At 41.5% G+C, this 19,061-nt stretch overlaps 1 protein-coding gene across 4 annotated transcripts in view; it reads left to right on the top strand.

Annotated features, from left to right (window-relative positions):
• Positions 1 to 19,061, top strand: part of LOC149415937 (uncharacterized) — a 98,132-nt gene that overhangs the window by 39,701 nt on the left and 39,370 nt on the right. For 2 of the 4 annotated variants that reach the window (XM_089641518.1, XM_089641521.1), the window contains exons 19-28: positions 108 to 247; positions 1,311 to 1,486; positions 5,416 to 5,522; positions 6,595 to 6,669; positions 6,915 to 7,538; positions 8,698 to 10,972; positions 13,606 to 13,743; positions 14,943 to 15,186; positions 17,436 to 17,609; positions 17,857 to 17,978. In XM_089641518.1, the coding sequence (XP_089497644.1) occupies positions 108 to 247; positions 1,311 to 1,486; positions 5,416 to 5,522; positions 6,595 to 6,669; positions 6,915 to 7,538; positions 8,698 to 10,972; positions 13,606 to 13,743; positions 14,943 to 15,186; positions 17,436 to 17,609; positions 17,857 to 17,978 (4,075 nt within the window). The remainder of the gene's footprint in view (positions 1 to 107; positions 248 to 1,310; positions 1,487 to 5,415; positions 5,523 to 6,594; positions 6,670 to 6,914; positions 7,539 to 8,697; positions 10,973 to 13,605; positions 13,744 to 14,942; positions 15,187 to 17,435; positions 17,610 to 17,856; positions 17,979 to 19,061) is intronic. The other 2 variants (XM_089641519.1, XM_089641520.1) reach the window with 2 other exon arrangements.

Genomic DNA, 19,061 nt, shown 5'->3' with positions numbered 1-19,061 from the left:
TAGGCTTATAAAAAGATGTGTTCAAATTTTCAAATGAAAAACATATGATTTTGCATTACTGTGTTTCTTTAAATGATAAAAATCACTAAGTTACGTTTGTATTACAGTCGGCAATGCGAGCGGGATGATTACCTAGACCGGATCACAATGCGTTACCGTGAGGTGGCCCAGGACTGTCTCGGTAGGGCCTCCGCCGCTGGCCTCTTGGAGGATGACCCCTACGTCCTTCCGGAGGGAACGCCACCAGGTAAATATACATATGTGTTGACTTGTTCAAGATACCACACGGCAAAGCAAAGCAAATGATGCCATTGAATGAAATATGTATTTTATATTTATGTAATCACTCTTTAACCCTCTGGGATATTGACCGTATATTTCTTAAAGACGCTCAGAATGTCGGAGAATTTGTGTGTATTTTCACTTAAACCTAAACGGAATATTTCAGAATGTACCCAAAATCTAAAAACTGTTTTTGAAAGGTGATGAAGTACTCTGTTCGCTAAATATGCAAACATAAAAAAGTTTTTAAAATGTCTCACCTTTCGTTTTTTCATCTAACACTGAACTAAACTTACCGATAACGAAAAAAAAAAAAAAAAAACATTTTATTAGACAAATGTATTATAAACGTTACTTTGTGTGAATGTGTGAATGTTGTAGCTCTAACATTGTACATTAGTATTTCTAAGTGAATACATTCCAGACGCATTGGATTACGCATGATCAAAGTGTTGCAAAATTCATTCGCCGTTGATGAGTCATATATCTGCATTGCTCTAACGCATGATTTGACATTAAAAGTGTAGTCTGTCTCGCTCATATCACCGTTACGGCTACCGCCCGATGCTGTTTCGGTAGTATGGTAAAACATGGTTCTGTGCATATCAGGGTATGCACGGCCCACGGCAATTATGACTGGAGCGTACTTTCGTACATCGATGACTGGGGCACAGGTGTTGTTGTAAGTTTTTATGTGAGGACTGAAGACAAGCAGTGCAATGCACAAATGCACATACCAAGGAACTGCCTCTGATCTTGACTACCTTCTGGTGCACTGCAATGTGCAGTGTGTAGAGTTAGGTTTTAGAAGTTTTTAATGCATTTCTATTTGGTCCATGAAAGTTCCCAAGTAAAACATTGACTTTGTAGTTACCTTATATAGTTGCTAAGGGTTAAGATGCCTGTCCCGGTAATACAACAGATCCTGAATTCAATTCCTAGTTGTGACCGTTATCTTTCTATTTTTCTATTAGATTTATTAGTTTTATCTTCTTCTTCAATAATAAGTTATTTTTTTTAATTTGCAGATTCGGAGATGTGGGAGGTGTGCTGGCAGCTGCGCGCGTGTCTTCCACGAGAACAGCACGATCTGGACGAGTTCAAGCGCATCGTGCAAGCCATGCTGGTCTGCACCACGGTGGGTGGTTTCACGCACCTGGCGGGACGGCTCGTCGGAGGTGTTTTGGGCGGCCGATTGGGCAAGGTGAGTTCATTCCCTCCCATCAGTCAAGATCAAACGCTAAATGTCTTTGCAAAACTGTTAACCACTCGAGCAAAAGTGTGTCTAGAGATTTGCAGGCGTTTAGTTTTGGATTTGACGTGGGGAAGTACACAAGTACATTTGATAATATGTACATTATACTTAAGTGGAATAATCAAAAATAAAATTTGCATCTAAAATTATACAGAACCCATGCAGAAGAGAGCATTATTCTAACCTTAATTGTTATTATCAGAGATGTGCTTTATTTCAAATAAATCCATTTCAAATGGAAATGCAAAATGGGTATTTTGCATTTTAAATGCTTTTTTAAAAACCATTTAGCATTTTGCATTTTAAATGCTTTTCTCAATGCATTTTCCATTTTAAATGCTTTTTTGCAACATTCTTCCTACTATCTCCACTCATCTTTTTTTCATAAGCCCCAAATATCAGTCGGTCCTCAACCTCGCTATGAGAGATAATTTACATTTGTCAAGTTGCTCCCTGGTAGGAGCCCTGGCAATTGAGTGATACCATTACAAAACATACTTATTCAAATACTGAATATGGGGCCATGACGCTGTAATATTAAATGTTAGATAGCAGTTTCTATGTTTTTACGTTGGCAACATTAGTCCCGTGTAAATTTTTTGTGGTTTCATAATCCATAGTCGTGGTGTTTTGGATTTACCATCATGTAATATGTTTGTTCTACATTGATGTCCATTATTTAATGACAAAATTGTTTAAAAATTCTATAATTATTTTGATTGTTTGACCTGAGAAACCATTTTGAATTTTCAATGCATTTTGAAAATAGGTATTTTGCATTTTGCATTTGAAATGCTTTTCTAAAAACCATTTTTCATTTTCAAATGCAAAAGTTTTGACCCATTTCCATTTTGCTTTCAAATGGTTTTGGTTACCCATTTTGCACATCTCTGGTTATTATTACTGAGGCTTGTTATTATAGCCTTTTTGTAACTATATTCCGTGCGGTTGAACACATAGTAGTTTAAGGCCTTAGTCGTAAGACACCAGATATAAGTCTTGGTAACTAGATAAATCATCACAATGATAATTCATCACATCTTTAAAAAGTTATATAAAGTCATGGAAACTGATGAAACAAAAACTTTATTAACTGGGTTAAGTAGGTTAGGTTTAAATTTTTTTTTTCATCGTTTCCAATGACTATATCACTTTTTAAAAGTGTGTTGAATTGTCACTGTGTTGAGTTATCATGGAACCGTAAGTCTTAGATGTAAGTCACTAGTTTTAAGTCGAACCTTAGTCGTAAGTCACTAGAAATAAGTCTTAGATGTAAGTTACCAGTTATTATGAATCCTAGTTGTAAACCAGGTACAGTAAAACCCCTATTTTACGTTTTTTAAGGGACTGAAAAAAAAAAACCTAAACGGAGGGAAAATGTAAATGGGGGGTATTGAATTTTATTTTTTATTACAAAAATTGTGTATAAATATATTAGGGATACTGAAGAAAAGAACCTTTTCATTTAAAAAAAATCATATATATCATGGGGTATTGAAGAAAAACACATTTTAAATTTTATTTTTTATTAAAAAAATCACGTAGATTAGTTTGTTGCATTTTTTTTTTTCTGTTCTATTTCTTTTTCGATCTTGTATAGACATTTAAAAGTTTCTTCTCGAACACCGCCAATGCTTGAAAAATAGGTTTTAAGACCCTCGATGTACTTCATCGCTTCTTCTTTTGTTGGGATCACATTCTCTTCTTCATCGGATGGCTCTTCTTCACTGGACGAGTTTTCTGGTGCTACATGACTGTCCACGATGTCGTCCACTTCCACCAAGTCTGACGTCATCACGTTGGAGTCGAGGTTCATGAAGTCCTCCAAGGGTTGATCAGAAATCCTTTCCCAGCTATCAATAAAATGATCCTCGGTATCTTCTTCTGCCGCTGCCTCCTGCTCCTTGTTTATCCCAGCTTTCCAGAAACAATTTTTTATCGTCACGTCCGTAATTTCACCCCATGCCTTTACAATATAATGCATTGCATCTAAAATGGATATTTTAAACTTTTTGGGGTCCTCACCTCGTTCTAGCTCAGACAATAACTTATTTACCAAGTTTTTTCGGTAGTAGTGCTTGAATGAACGGATTATCCCCAAATCCAGAGGTTGCAGTTCACTCGTGCAGTTGGGTGGAAAAAATGCCAACTTAACATTCCTCAGTGTCAGATTTGTGGGGTGCGCAGGGCACCGATCAAGGAATAATACAATTTTCCGATTTTTTACTCCCATCAAAGCGTCTAATGCAGTAAGTTGCTTTTCGAATAAGGTTGAAGTCATCCATGCCTTTTTATTAGCTGCATATTTTGTTGGCAGCGACCTCACATTTTTGAAGCAGCGGGGCTTTACAGACTTCCCAATTACAAATGGGGGAAGCTTCTCACTGCCATCTGAATTCGTAATCAAAAGAACAGTAAGCCTCATCTTGCTTAATTTTCCTCCGTGACAGTCCTCCCCTTTAAAGCAGAATGTCTTAGACGGTAGTACGCTGAAGAACAGCCCAGTCTCATCCGCATTGAAGATATCTCCGGGAGCATAGTCTGCAATTAACGTCGGAACATCTGTCTGCTTCCAATCTTCAGCAATATCTAAATCAACACTTCGTGATTCTCCGCAAATCGATCTGTAGACCACATTATGCCTCTTTTTAAAACGGTCTATCCATCCATTTGAGGCAGTAAATCCTTCGATACTGAGTCGATCCGCGATGCGTAGCGCCTTTTCGCGAATAATCGAACCACTGACGGGAACATTGCTGGCCCTCGCACTGACGAACCACTCTTTCAAAATTTCTTCCAGTTTTTCATACTTCGACGTAGTAATATATTTACGTTTTTTCGCCATGACACCACATTGAATCGCACTTTTTTCGATAGATTCCCGATTTTTAATGATTGTAGCCAACGTAGTTATGGGTATACCCAAATCACGAGCCAGCGAAACACGTGAACCAACGTGTTTATTAACCTTTTCAAGAATGTTCCTTTTCTCTCGCACTGACAACGTTTTTCTTTGTTGAGACATAATAATAATATATGTATACGTAATACACTTTAGATTGTAATAAACTTAACGAAAACAAAACAAGAAACGTAAAAACTATGTGATGATCGCGAATAATGTCAGAAAGAAGTGTCACAAATCGAGTTGAAAACCGAATGACAGATGCGTAAATAAACCGAACAAATGATGCTACAGTATTTTACACATGGCTAAAATTTAAAAATGTCGGCCAATCACCGCGTTATGCTCCGTACCCCGACCAATCACGGCACGGCTGGCTAAAATTGAAATATCTCGGCCAATCACCGCGTTATGCTCCGTACCCCGACCAATCACGGCACGGCCGGCTAAAATTGAAATATGTCGGCCAATCACCGCGTTGCGCGCCGTAAGCCGACCAATTACGGCACGGCCGTGTCAAGCCTGCGAAACTAACATTTTTTGAATATTTTCGACGTAAATTGCGGGAAAAAAAACGTAAAAAGCGAGTATCAAATGTACTAAAATATATCGGGACTGAAATAATTACGCGTAATTGGCAGGAAAACGTTAAATCCGGGGACGTAAAATTCGGGTTTCACTGTATATTTATTATTTGATAAATATATTTGTACAGTGCCCTTGGGGTGATTTTTCACGAAAAACGGCGCTATATAAATTAGCCAAATATTATTATTAAGATGTACAATTTCTGCGAAAGTATTTAACATATTAGCTAATTGTGGAGTTCTAAACAAAATCATTTTATTTCATAAAAATCACCCACCTACAGCTACCCAAATTTGGGTAGCCATTGCTCAAAAGGATTAGTGGTGCAACCCAAATTTGGGTAGCGATCGCTCGAGTGGTTATTTATTATATTTTGTTATTGCAGAACTCGGAATTGAAGGAGGGCGCAGTCTCGACCACCGTACCCGAAACACCACCGGAGGAGGAGAAGAATTCGAAGCCTGAGGATGAGGACAATGATGATTATTGGAGGTGAGGCAAAAATACTTTTTTTATATAAGTAAATCAGACACAAGGCGAACCAAGAAACTACTCGATATGGACAGAAACTCACTGAGAGAACTGGTAGGACTACTAACAGGACACTGCCATCTCAGGAGACACATGCTCAGGAAATGTGAAGAGGATGAAGAGACTCCAATTCACCTTTGGTGCCAATGTCCCATTCCGTTGGGAACAAGGCTGATACCCGGGGAGACATACAGTAGAACCAGAAGACATAGCCACATACCCAATGACAACCCTGGTGAACTTTATTAAAGGGACTGGGTTGTTGTTAAAGGATTGAGGTAAAATGGGAGATTGCGCAATGGGCCTATGGCCGAAGTGCTCACGGGAACCTTACGTCAACCGTCTCCTATATAAATATAAGTAAATTAATTATTAGCCGCTCGAAAAAAATATTTTGAAAATAATTAAAAGTGCTTTGGAAGGATACAAATTCAAGCCAATTAATTATTTAACTTGAGCAAGCTGACAATTTGGTACATCTTATTGAGAAGTCAATCAATTTCAAGAATTTTTGTTTAGTCATCTGTCATAGAATCAAAGGTATTTTCAATCTATTAGAGCAAACTGGCAATCAAAACAAGTTAACTGTTGATAAAATCAAGAACACTGTCAATCAAATTAAGAACACTGTCAATCAAATCAAGCAAACTGTCAATCAAATCAAGTGCTCTGTCCAAATTAAGCACACTGTCCAAATCAAGCACACTGTTCAAATGCAAATTGTCAATCAAAACAAGTAAACTGTTAATAAAATCAAGAACACTGTCAATCAAATCAAGTATACTGGCCAAACCAAGCACACTGTCACACAAATCAAGCACAGTGTTCAACTGCAAACTGTCAATTAAATCAAGCACACTGTCAAACAAATCACACACACTGTCCAAATTTAGTTAACAGTCTAGCAAATTGTCAAGTCAGTCTCAGCAAACTATCAATCAAGTCAAGCAAATTGTCAATCACTCTTAGCAACTGCATCATGCAAATTGCAGTAGCAATAAATAGATATTTAATATAATGTTGTGATAACCAGGACCAAACGTCAACTGGTGGAGGGACTCCTGAGGGATTGTGATCAAACTCGGAGGAACCAGGATTCATCTCTGGGGTGAGCTGATATATATTGAATAAATAAAATGATCATTATTCTCGATTGATAAGGACACCCATCATAGGCCAATTGCACATAATTTTATCAAGTTTTGATAAGCTTGGGTGCGAAAATGAACAATCTGAATGAATTTTGCCTGATGGATGTTGAGTAGCCTAGTTCCCTTAGTAAAGTTACTCTAGCAAGCTTGTCATTATAAGTATAATATTACACATCCCCTTATAATATTTTTTGTCTTTCAGCAGATGTCAACTGCAGAATGATGACTGCGACCGAATCCGCTCCCGTCCGGTTAAAAGAAAGCTAAAACCGCACAACCCAGACCCGAGCGCTACCGAAACCCACACCCAACCCAAATCGACTGGATTCAACAAGACTGAGTTCAAAGAAAAACTAACGGAGACCTTCAAAACCCTCCCGACTGAAGTTTTGAAAACTTTACTCAATGCGACCAAGCACAATCGAAAGAAATCTAAAGAACCTCAAGAAACGGTAGTTAATAGTGTTGTTCGGTTTGACGGCGATGAAGAAAATCTCTTGCGGACCATGCCGACCAAGTTTGTGGTGAAGGACGTGGACTTGTACGAGCGTTGGGGCAGCACCATCTGCCTGATGCAGTCCAGTTCGGAGTGCGGCGTTCCGGGCGGACGTTGGGAGTGCATCCGCAACTCGTGGAGGAGCTCCAAGTCGTGTCCGAACATCCGGCAGCAGTGCGGTGTCGGACGCAAGGATGCTGCCGGCGCGGGGCTCGGATGCGTGGCCGACTTGGCGGATGACGCGAGCGGTGGTTCGGCGGATGCGGAAGATGGCGGGAGTATGGACGTGGCTGAGGCGGACATTTTAGAACTTAAGGAAACTGAAGAAAGGTAGGATTTGATTATTATTGCTCTTTTTTACATTTATTCCACACAGGAGGCCTTGAGGAAAATGTTTTCCTTCAGCTCCTGGTCATCTCTGTGGAAGGGACTTTTTAAAGAAAGCAATTAGAGGAAGTTCTAGGAAGGAAAAAGCTATCGGTATATCCAGGACTGTATGAATCCATCCCTCCCACTGCTGCTCAAGGCGGTGGATCCAGCTGAAGAGGTCAAAGGGTGTCCCTCAACCGGCCCCTCCCGATCCGGTCCGCCACGCAGCTGGGGCTCTATTCCTGAATCGAGGGCGCTCGTAATCGCCGTCGAAAGTACGTACGTTGGTCGTCGTTGCTATTCCCGAAATTGGTCGAAGGTACATACTTCGACGCCAAACGTCAAAAGTCATTCCACACAACAACTACTGGGTGCAACCAGTAGAAACAGGGCAGCGAGTGGTACGTTGTTGGCGTTTCTATGGAATTGGCTGTCAAAATCTAGTCTAGCTGTCAATTTTTGTTTTACCGCGCGGATTCCGCAAATGTAAAAGTGGGTGAAAATTTCCCACTTACTAAGTCTTTATCGGAGCTTACAAGCTCAATTAAGAGTTGCTTTTGGCAATTTGTAATATGTCCCGCAGCCATTTCTGTTTTGAATAACGAATAACTGTTGTCTGTTTGACAGTCACACCATAGAAATCCCAAAAACATCAGGAACATAGACAATATTCACAGGGGTGCCAATATAATCATCTCTTCTACCAACTTCGACCGTTCGACGCTCAAGAATACGTAATATTGAAACATTCGAAAAAGTTAGTCGCGACGACTAGTAGTTTTTCACTCGAAGACGGCGCATACGAAAACTATTGATCGTTTAACTCCAGAATCGCAGGCCTGGTGGGCAGATGCATCCGCTTCCGAGACCTGGACAAATCTCACCACTTGAACCGGGCATCCTTGCTCAGTCAGCGGCAGTACCTTGTCACCTATGGCAAAATGTTGGTTATCCAATAAATGGTGCCCATACACACCTCCCAAATTGAATTACTATGCTATTGTCCTTTTTATTTAGGCACAAGCTGAGCTGCATTTACATTATGCATTCATTATTCCATGGTTATTTTTTTTGTGGCTTACAAATATCTCATCTTAATTTATTTTCATTCATTTTTCAGTAGTCTTATGACCCTGGACTCTGGCTGTGAAGAACTGAACAAAGTCTTGAACCCCGAACTATTCATTCCGGCCACCTCTTCGGTCGACCCGTCCCTCCACATCGAACTCAAGTCCCAACACGGGAGCGACACTTCCAAGCGAAGAGATACCACGGACGAACCAAGCAAGAACTCGGTGGACGAAACTCTTAAGATGGATGCTGATGATCAGGAAAATCTCCGAGCCCAGATGCTGGAATGTCTCAACAAGATGGAGATTCTCGGACTCGACGAGTTCAACAGCAAGCGGGCTAGCGAGGAATTGAGTGATGTTTCTAGTCCGCCGTTGCACGAGCTTTCACCGACTGAACAAACCCCAGCGTACAGTGCCGCCCTCAACCAAAACAGACGTTTGCTCGCTCTCAATCAAACCTTGCGGCGCGGTCAGACCGACATCAGCCACTTGCTCAACACGGCGCACGACATCATGGCACAAGAAAAAAGCATCCTTAAAGAACTGATTGATTACGAACTATCCGGAGTCGTTAAGAAAGAAGAGGTTGTCGTTGAGACGGATCGACTATTAGACGACGTTATGGTTAGAGAAGCTAGACCTTTACCCTTTTTAGAAGATAACGATTTGAACCAACTGGACGGAACGGACGATCAAGATAAAGAAACGTGGGAATACAGTCCTTTGTCGTCTCCAAAGCGACGAAAGACTTTAAAAGAAGTCATGCAGGATGCTCAAGTTTCTTGGTTGGAAGAACATTGCGCTGCCGGTTTCAAACCACCTGATACGGGCCTAGTAATGCAGTACATCAGCGAATCTGATGGCATCCCGGATCTAATCAACCGTATTTTAACCCACGATAACAAATACCCGTCTCATAATCTCTGGAAGATTGCTGCCGATCATTGCTTCTTGACGCCTGAAACTAAAAAGCAATTGAAAGAGGTACGCCTCGCTAAAACAGCGAAGAAACAAGTGTGTGGAAAGCGAAAAAACGGTAACAGCTTCAAGAAGGTCAGCACGATCACATACGAGAATAAACCCACGGGAAAAGTTATGAAATTCGAAGACCCGAGTAAAGAAGAGATTATGGTCGAGATGTTAGGACACAGAGACAGCTCCAACGGTTTCACTCAGAAGGAGTTCCAGACTAAACTGTTCACGGCTTCTATTCAAGTTGTGATGAGGAAGGTCTTAAAGGTCATGATGTGCGATGACGAGCACGAACTGGAGGCACTCGATCTCGAGGGGAAGTTCGGCACCGAATTCGACGTCAAAGTTGGCAACAGCATCGATGGACACAGTATCGACGACTACTGGGAAGAGATCAAATCGCACTTCACGTCCTGGCGGCAATTCACGCTCGAACAATACTGGGGACTCACGGAACCGTGCAGAAAACCCGCTAATCGCGCAGACTATCTTAAAGGTGACGCAAAGCTGCGCGAGATACAAGAAGAAGCGGAAAAAATGGCTGCCGAATGCAAAAAGAACAACAAATCTAGCTGTTACGTGTGTAAAGATTGCGAAAGCGTGAAATTGAAGGAATCCAGCGACGTGCAAGATGACCCCATCAAAAAACGCGCAGTTAAGAAAACCGTAGCCAATAAAATAACCCTTGAAACCAAAACGATATCAAAAGCAAACTACATCACTCCAGTTGAACACGCAATGTTTGTAGAAAAGTTACAAGCCGTTAATAAAGACTACGTTGATAAGCTGCTCAAACAGAACTTTACAGGCGAAGATTGGATCTTGACGATGAATGAACTTCAGAAGCTCGAACGGAAGCTGAAAAGCGCAGTCGGTAAACAGCCGGCTAGTTCTCCGGCCGCTCCCACGAAGAACACGGACGAAGCTCGCGAAGCAGAACTGCTTGCGGGCCGCGGGTTGAGCAAATTAATCAATCAGTTCTCTTCGAAGAAGACAACGGCGGAAGCGAAACAAGATCTGAATTCGAAAGTGGCTTCAGTTGTGACTACTGTGATTTGTACCGGCGATCTTCCGGCTAGTTCGGTTTCGACGGCCGTTGTGAGTTCGGCTGTGAGCTTGCCGGTTCCGAGTTCTCCCGTTGTTACGCCGGTGATGCCGTGCCGCGTTCCGCTCGAAGACATTCCCATCTGCAGCGGGTGCGATTCGGGTGGCAAGTGTTTGTGTGATAAAGAGAAGGATCGACAGTTTTGTGAGCTCAAGATTAAAGCTAAGAAGATCGAGGACACGCTGAAGATGCTTAAGGAGAAGGACGATGAGGAGAAGATCAGGGAGAGGGATGCGAGATTGAAGGTAATTCATTTTGCTGTGTCTGTTTTAGAGGTATTGCAATGGTAGATGGCTCAAGGAACAGTTAATATTACCCACATGAAATCTGACGAAAAATTTATCTACCTACTGTGTAATTATTCATCTCCCATGTACTTTTTATTGTGGTTTAACGTCTCATAAATAATGACTTATGTGATTCATAAATGGGAAAAAAACTCTTTACATTGCAATTTTCCCGCTTACAATCTTGTATTTATGTATCTTATATTTAAAGAAATATATATGTTTTTTTTTCTATTTTATGCAAAACTACAGATTTCTTACCAGATTGATGAAATTTTGCACACTTGAAAACAACAGAAAACCACCCCCCTTTCCTATCTCCTAACTGTGGATGGGACACCGGTGTCCTACGTACAAAAATTCATGAACATTTTTAAGTGTTTTTTACCCTTATGTACAAATGAACCAAAAATAAGCTCAGAATCATCGCTTGCACTAAATATTGCTTTAGAAAATATTTTTTATTTGATGAGTGTCATTACACAAGGTTGTCACCACTGTCAACTGCAGATATTTGATACATGATGCAATTTCAAAATAAATTTTAATTATTAACGCCCGGGCAATGCCGGTGACTGCAGCTAGTTATATACAAGTGTAAAGCCCGGGCAATGCCGGGGACTGCAGCTAGTTATATACAAATCAGTGTAAAGCCCGGGCAATGCCGGGTACTGCAGCTAGTTATATACAAATCAGTGTAAAGCCCGGGCAATGCCGGGTACTGCAGCTAGTTATATACAAATCAGTGTAAAGCCCGGGCAATGCCGGGTACTGCAGCTAGTTATATACAAATCAGTGTAAAGCCCGGGCAATGCCGGGTACTGCAGCTAGTTATATACAAATCAGTGTAAGCCCGGGCATGCCAGGGACTGTAGCTAGTTATGTATATACAAATCAGTGTAAAGCCCGGGCAATGCCGGGGACTGCAGCTAGTTATATACAAATCAGTGTAAAGCCCGGGCAATGCCGGGTACTGCAGCTAGTTATATACAAATCAGTGTAAAGCCCGGGCAATGCCGGGTACTGCAGCTAGTTATATACAAATCAGTGTAAAGCCCGGGCAATGCCGGGTACTGCAGCTAGTTATATACAAATCAGTGTAAGCCCGGGCAATGCCGGGGACTGCAGCTAGTTATGTATATATGTACAAATCAGTGTAAAGCCCGGGCAATGCCGGGGACTGCAGCTAGTTATATACAAATCAGTGTAAAGCCCGGGCAATGCCGGGTACTGCAGCTAGTTATATACAAATCAGTGTAAAGCCCAGGCAATGCCGGGGACTGCAGCTAGTTATATACAAATCAGTGTAAAGCCCGGGCAATGCCGGGTACTGCAGCTAGTTATATACAAATCAGTGTAAGCCCGGGCAATGCCGGGGACTGCAGCTAGTTATGTATATACAAATCAGTGTAAAGCCCGGGCAATGCCGGGGACTGCAGCTAGTTATATACAAATCAGTGTAAAGCCCGGGCAATGCCGGGTACTGCAGCTAGTTATATACAAATCAGTGTAAAGCCCAGGCAATGCCGGGGACTGCAGCTAGTTATATACAAATCAGTGTAAAGCCCAGGCAATGCCGGGGACTGCAGCTAGTTATATACAAATCAGTGTAAAGCCCAGGCAATGCCGGGGACTGCAGCTAGTTATATACAAATCAGTGTAAGCCCGGGCAATGCCGGGGACTGCAGCTAGTTATGTATATACAAATCAGTGTAAAGCCCGGGCAATGCCGGGGACTGCAGCTAGTTATATACAAATCAGTGTAAGCCCGGGCAATGCCGGGGACTGCAGCTAGTTATGTATATACAAATCAGTGTAAAGCCCGGGCAATGCCGGGGACTGCAGCTAGTTATATACAAATCAGTGTAAAGCCCGGGCAATGCCGGGTACTGCAGCTAGTTATATACAAATCAGTGTAAAGCCCAGGCAATGCCGGGGACTGCAGCTAGTTATATACAAATCAGTGTAAAGCCCAGGCAATGCCGGGGACTGCAGCTAGTTATATACAAATCAGTGTAAAGCCCAGGCAATGCCGGGGACTGCAGCTAGTTATATACAAATCAGTGTAAAGCCCAGGCAATGCCGGGGACTGCAGCTAGTTATATACAAATCAGTGTAAAGCCCAGGCAATGCCGGGGACTGCAGCTAGTTATATACAAATCAGTGTAAAGCCCAGGCAATGCCGGGGACTGCAGCTAGTTATATACAAATCAGTGTAAAGCCCAGGCAATGCCGGGGACTGCAGCTAGTTATATACAAATCAGTGTAAAGCCCGGGCAATGCCGGGGACTGCAGCTAGTTATATACAAATCAGTGTAAAGCCCAGGCAATGCCGGGGACTGCAGCTAGTTATATACAAATCAGTGTAAAGCCCGGGCAATGCCGGGGACTGCAGCTAGTTACATACAAAATCATCTCCTTTCACAAAATACCCCCTTTTTCTGAATATATTTACCGTATTTATGCATAATGAAAAATATGCACTTGGACTATAACGCTCTTTGATGATCATTACAGAATTTTAAATGGCGGCATTATTGAAAATAATATAAACAAAAATAAAAAAGTTTACGTTATTATGTGTGTTTTAGAAAATGGCGAGTGAAGCGAAACCCGGCGCAGTGCCCCCTACCAAGGAGGCGCACGCGCTGAAGACGAAGACGGTCATCAAGAAGATCGTCATCACGAACCCGCTCAACAACGCGCAGTCCATCATCGCCATGGAGGAGGTGAACAATTTACATTATATTTAAAATAAAACCTCTGCTTTAACTTGCCGAGATTAAAAACTTACGATGTGGGTGATTTTCACACACTCTTTGCCTCATTCACATTCTTACATCGTCTCATACATACTCTTCTATTATTCTGACTTGATCGTGCCACATCTTCATCGGGCGTCCCCGACTTCTGCTACCATTCGCATTTGCATCATATATCCTCCTTACACTCCTTTCTTCGCTCATTTGCTCTACATGCCCAAACTATCTGCAGTCCCTTTCTTGATCTTACTCATTACGCTTACATTAGCCTTGCACTCTTTGCGGATCTCTACATTTCTCACACGATTGTACATGGTTTTACCACACATACGCCTCAGGGATCTCATTTGAACAACATTCAGTCTACTTTCATAGTTCCAGTATTTTTAACTATACGTAATGCATCTATTTTCAATTTTTGACATCTTTTGGGCCACCTAGTAGCCAATTTCAAAGAAAAAATAAATTAAAATTGATTTCACCGAGGATTGAACCTTCCTCCCCAGGACTGGAGACAACCACGCTAACTGAGCCAAATCCCAATTGGGTATCACCGACATTTATTTCTTACGTTAACTGCTGTAACGTCGTCCAATTTTAGAGAAATTAATATATGTTTGCATGTGACTAACTAGCTAACTAACCATCACGCCGTTTCTCCGCAGGGGTAGGCAGAGAGGACGGACCGCCAAACAACTCAGTCTTGCACACACTCCTTGCCTCATTCACATTGATACATGGTCTCATACATACTCTTCTATTATTCTGACTCTTGACATGGCTCGACTCAAGTATCTGATTCACTTGATCGTGTCATGTCTTCCTCGGGCGTCCCCGACTTCTGCTACCATTCACATTACAAGGGGCGGCCGAGGAACCCGATTTTCATATAATTTGGAATCACATGAGAATTCGTTAATTTGAGATTTGATGTCCCGTGGATTTAGAATTAGTGGGGTTATGTTGTTGTATGTGTACAATTTATATGGCTTTAAAATAACATAACAAATTGCTAGCAGAGAAGCTGCTATTTTATTTTCCACGGAGGATAATGTGAAATCGAGAAGCTAACTTTAAAAAATGGTCAATGTTTTTCTTCAGAATAAATCAGTAAACATTTTCACTCTAAATCGCAAAAAAATTAACGCAGCGTGTTTAATTTCCAGGAGGTGCCCGACACGGATGAAATCCCGTCCGCCTTAACGCCCCCCGCCTGCGACAAGGCGGCCTCCGATGCCAAGAAGACGACCGCCGCGCCGGTTGCGGCCACTGCGGCGACCAACAACAACAGCTCATCGTTGTCGTCGCCAGTTTACCGGGCGCGCAAGAGCGACGTGGCCATTGTCAACGGAGTCGCCATGAAGGGGGGAGTGCCTATCAAGGATAGCGTCACCATCAGGGATATCATTGGTAAGAATTAATGAAATCAGAAACGGACGCTTTAAAATTCCTTTTAACCCTCGAGCCTTTGGAAGTATCAAGTCATTTCATCGTTCTTGCCGGATATTTTTTGAGTCCGGGTGAAAATAAAGGTCCTGTAAAATATGTTTATTACGGTCCGCCCATCGGTATTTGCTCATACAAAATACGTTTTCATCATCCACGCCACCCGTGGCGAATTCCACTCGCGGGAACTATTATTAGACTTCTAAACTTGAAGCACAAACCGAACATTGCGGTAATAATCACAAATCCATGAAATATCTTTCGATCAGATCCTCAGACCTCCAGAAATAATAATTGACCCCCGACCGGACGCGCTCACTCCTCTCTGTCCGGCCGGGAAGTGACGCCATCTTCAATTTTAGTCACTTCCTGTTATTGCCAGAGCATAAACAATAGACAAGACAAATCTCAGATATGACAGGTTCTTACTTACTGTCAAGTAAGAAAAATAATCCTATGTTATTTATAAAACCCTCATTCCAGGAATAGAATTATTTCACTAACAAATAATATACTATCCTTTTGTTGAAATACCGATGTAAACGAAAGAAACGAAAATAAAATTAAAGACAGACTTGAAATGAACGAATTATAAGTGGCCCGCGTGAACCATTTTCAAAAAACCCGCCAATCCACCAATTTGAAAAAGTGTCGCGGGCCCGCGGTAAAACAAACAATGCAGCTTGCGCGCGGTCACCAGTGTTGCCAACGAAGGCGATTTATCGCTATTTAGGCTACTCAGAACGAGAATCAGCGACGAAAAAATCTAACCTGTTGAACTTACTTTTTAAACAAAAATACACCGGTTTTTGATATAATATTTTTTGCGTTCGAAATGGAATCTTGTAGCCACCCCCCCCCCCCCCCCATGGAATTCGAAAAATTGTTGTGGGGAATCACATATGATGTTTTTGGGTGCGCGGAATGTTTTTTCAGCGAAGTTCCGTAACAACCCCCATCCATGGATTTCAAATATTTTGTGGGGAGCACTCATTTTGAAGTTTTATAGAAATTCTCTAACAACCCCCCCCCCCCCCCCTATGGAAATAGGAACCGTCAGGTATTCAGTGGCCCGCCAGTGATTCAAAATCGTCAATTTCGCCCAACTGTTAAAAAGGTTGGGCAGCCTTGCTGTATTGCATACAAGCATGTTACAGAGCCGAAATTCATTTGTAATCCCAATCATACCTCTAATGACACCTGTAGAAATATTATTATTATTATGTAATGAGCAGGCAGCATTCTGCTGATGCGCTCATATCTGATTTGACAACAAGTTTGCCAGTAATTGAGTTGTTTTAACCTGTCGAATGTGGATGGGACACCGGTGTCCCCCATACAATTTCCATTTATTAATTCTTTAAAGAATGAAATTAAACTCACCTATAGGTTTGTCGATTCTCATCAATTTGACGAATGGGTCAATTTTCCTACTAATATTCATAAAATTCTTTGGTAAATGCTTAAAGAATTAATAAATGGAAATTGTATGGGGGACACCGGTGTCCCATCCACAATCGACAGGTTAAGTTTGAACTAAGTCCTTTCTTCTCTCCAAATGTGAATCCAATAGAGCTTTGAATTGATTTATATTTGTTGCATCGATGACATGTTGTGGGAGTTTGTTCCAAGCATCCACTACTCTATTTGCAAGGAAGTGTTTTCTAGGATTAGATGCAAAAGGCGTTTTGGTAGTGAAGATTTGTTGGATGCTAGGGCAACTGTAATGTCCAGATAAAAGTCTCCATCAAGTCACCCCTTTCTCTTCTTTCTTGTAAGGTTGGTAATCTTAGTTCCTTGAGTGTATCTTGGTATCGTAGATCTTTCAGAGCTCTTAGTATTTTGTCTCTGTACTCTCTCTAACAGATTTATATCCTTTGCGAAGTAAGGACTCCATATTTGGAAAGCATATTCCAAGAGAGATCGCAAATATGTTAAATATGTTCAATAAATTTATATGGATTTAAAGCGAACGAGATAGTTTTCTCATTCAGCTCGTTTCAAATCTCCCGTTGTCGGTGCAAATGGCCTCGTTCGGCACGCGGGGGTTTTAGACTATTGGTGCGATATCAGTTTTTTATATATCTATTTATGTCAGCTGTTAACCTAAAAATTCATGTCCATTTTGAGATTTACGCCCAGTGTTAATATGTTGGAACAAAACGTTTTAATAAAATTAATTGAAATATTTATGGTAATCATTTATTTTTCAGGCTACCGAGAACCTATAGTTCAGCCGCCCAAGCTGGAGTCGGGGGGGGCGGTGACGGGAGCGGCGGCAGTGGCGAAGGCGCCGCCACCTGGCCTCCCCGGCCTGGCCAAGGTGCCAGCCATTGCGGCCCGCCCGCCAGTTGACAGCGATCACCACCACCAGCACGTCTGCACAGGTAATTCACAAACATTACACTATAGTCCTCAGTCTAAAAAAAATTCCGTTAAATTCGTAATTTGGTGCGCTGATGAAAATTGGTTTGTGTAATTCTAAAATATTCAATTAGATAATTACGTATATCGGAATCTGACTTGGGAATTTGTTCATTCGACATTTGGATTTGTGGATTTCGAATTAGCGGGATTCTACTGCATATGAATTTTGAACTAATTAAATATCCTACATGTATGTGTTTGTTGCAGTAAATCACGGAGGAGACAATTGCAGTGGCAACCCGGAATCGGGGCGCTGCTCGCAGCACCCCGCCTCCCCGCGCCCCGACCAGCCGTGCAACTGCTGCTACTGCACTGTTTTCGGTCATGCGGTACGTACAACGCATACTACCCTTTTACTTGTTACCCTGTCACTTCTCGTTGCTAAGCCACTGTACACGTTTTTTTTTTTAAATATGTTTTCGGTCGGATTGATAATAACGAATATTTTCTTAAATTGGTACTTAAATTCCTACCCGTTTATTTTATTTAGGGGGTATTTCACTATGTCGGGCTAAATATCTGACTAGCTATCCGTTGGCTGGCTTTAAAGATCAGAATAACTTCGTTATTCAACGGCGACCGTTTCACCATTGTTTCGAGCTTCCGGATAGATAACACTCGAAATAGTCTGGCAACATCGCAAAATGTTTGCAGTTACTCCATCTACTGCCACGGCTGTCATGCGTCACAGTCCGCACACCGCAAAGTGTGCATTTTTTTGGTTATGTTATGTTGATTATCAGGTCATTTTAGATAGATTAGTGTCGAATTAATACATTGTTTCTTATTTTGAACACAATCAAATAATTCAGGATGGATCATACAAGCATTCAAATTCATTCAACAAAATTCGACTCACTTCTCCGCTGTCAAACTCGGAATGTTTTGACGCCATCTTTTTTTTTTTTTTTTGTAATTATTTTTTATTTTTAATAATAAGATTACATGGTATATAATTCATTTTACATCTTGTATTTTTTTACTACTCTTCCATCTTTGATTCGAGGAATAGCGCCTAACGTGAGGTTTGAGCACTGATTAGTTAAATCGAACTTTAACCCGAGCGTTAGCGTTATTCAGATATAGTGAAAATGAAAAAGTGACTAATCCGCGGATTAGTGCTTAGTCAGAACATAATCAGAGATAGTGAAATACCCCCTTAGTGTAGTTACCCAACAAATGATCCCCCGACAGTTGGGCGAGGGATCAACTGGCAGAGGGATCAACTGTCGTGGGGCTAACTGTCGAGGGATCAATTGTCATGGAATCATTTTGTGTAACGTTTTTAAAATAAGAAATTATCCAATTTGTCCAAAGAATCGTCACTATCTCAATGAAAATTATTTCTTCAAAGTTTCTTCAGGCAGATAGGTAGGTACCATTATACTGTAAAATAGTGAAATAAAAACTTG

The sequence above is a fragment of the Hesperophylax consimilis genome, chromosome 17 (genome assembly GCF_061612785.1).
Source record: "Hesperophylax consimilis isolate HC1 chromosome 17, BYU_Hcon_1.0, whole genome shotgun sequence".
Classification (NCBI taxonomy): domain Eukaryota; kingdom Metazoa; phylum Arthropoda; class Insecta; order Trichoptera; family Limnephilidae; genus Hesperophylax; species Hesperophylax consimilis.
Note: the sequence above shows the minus strand (reverse complement) of the source record. Positions and strands in the feature narration are given on the sequence as shown.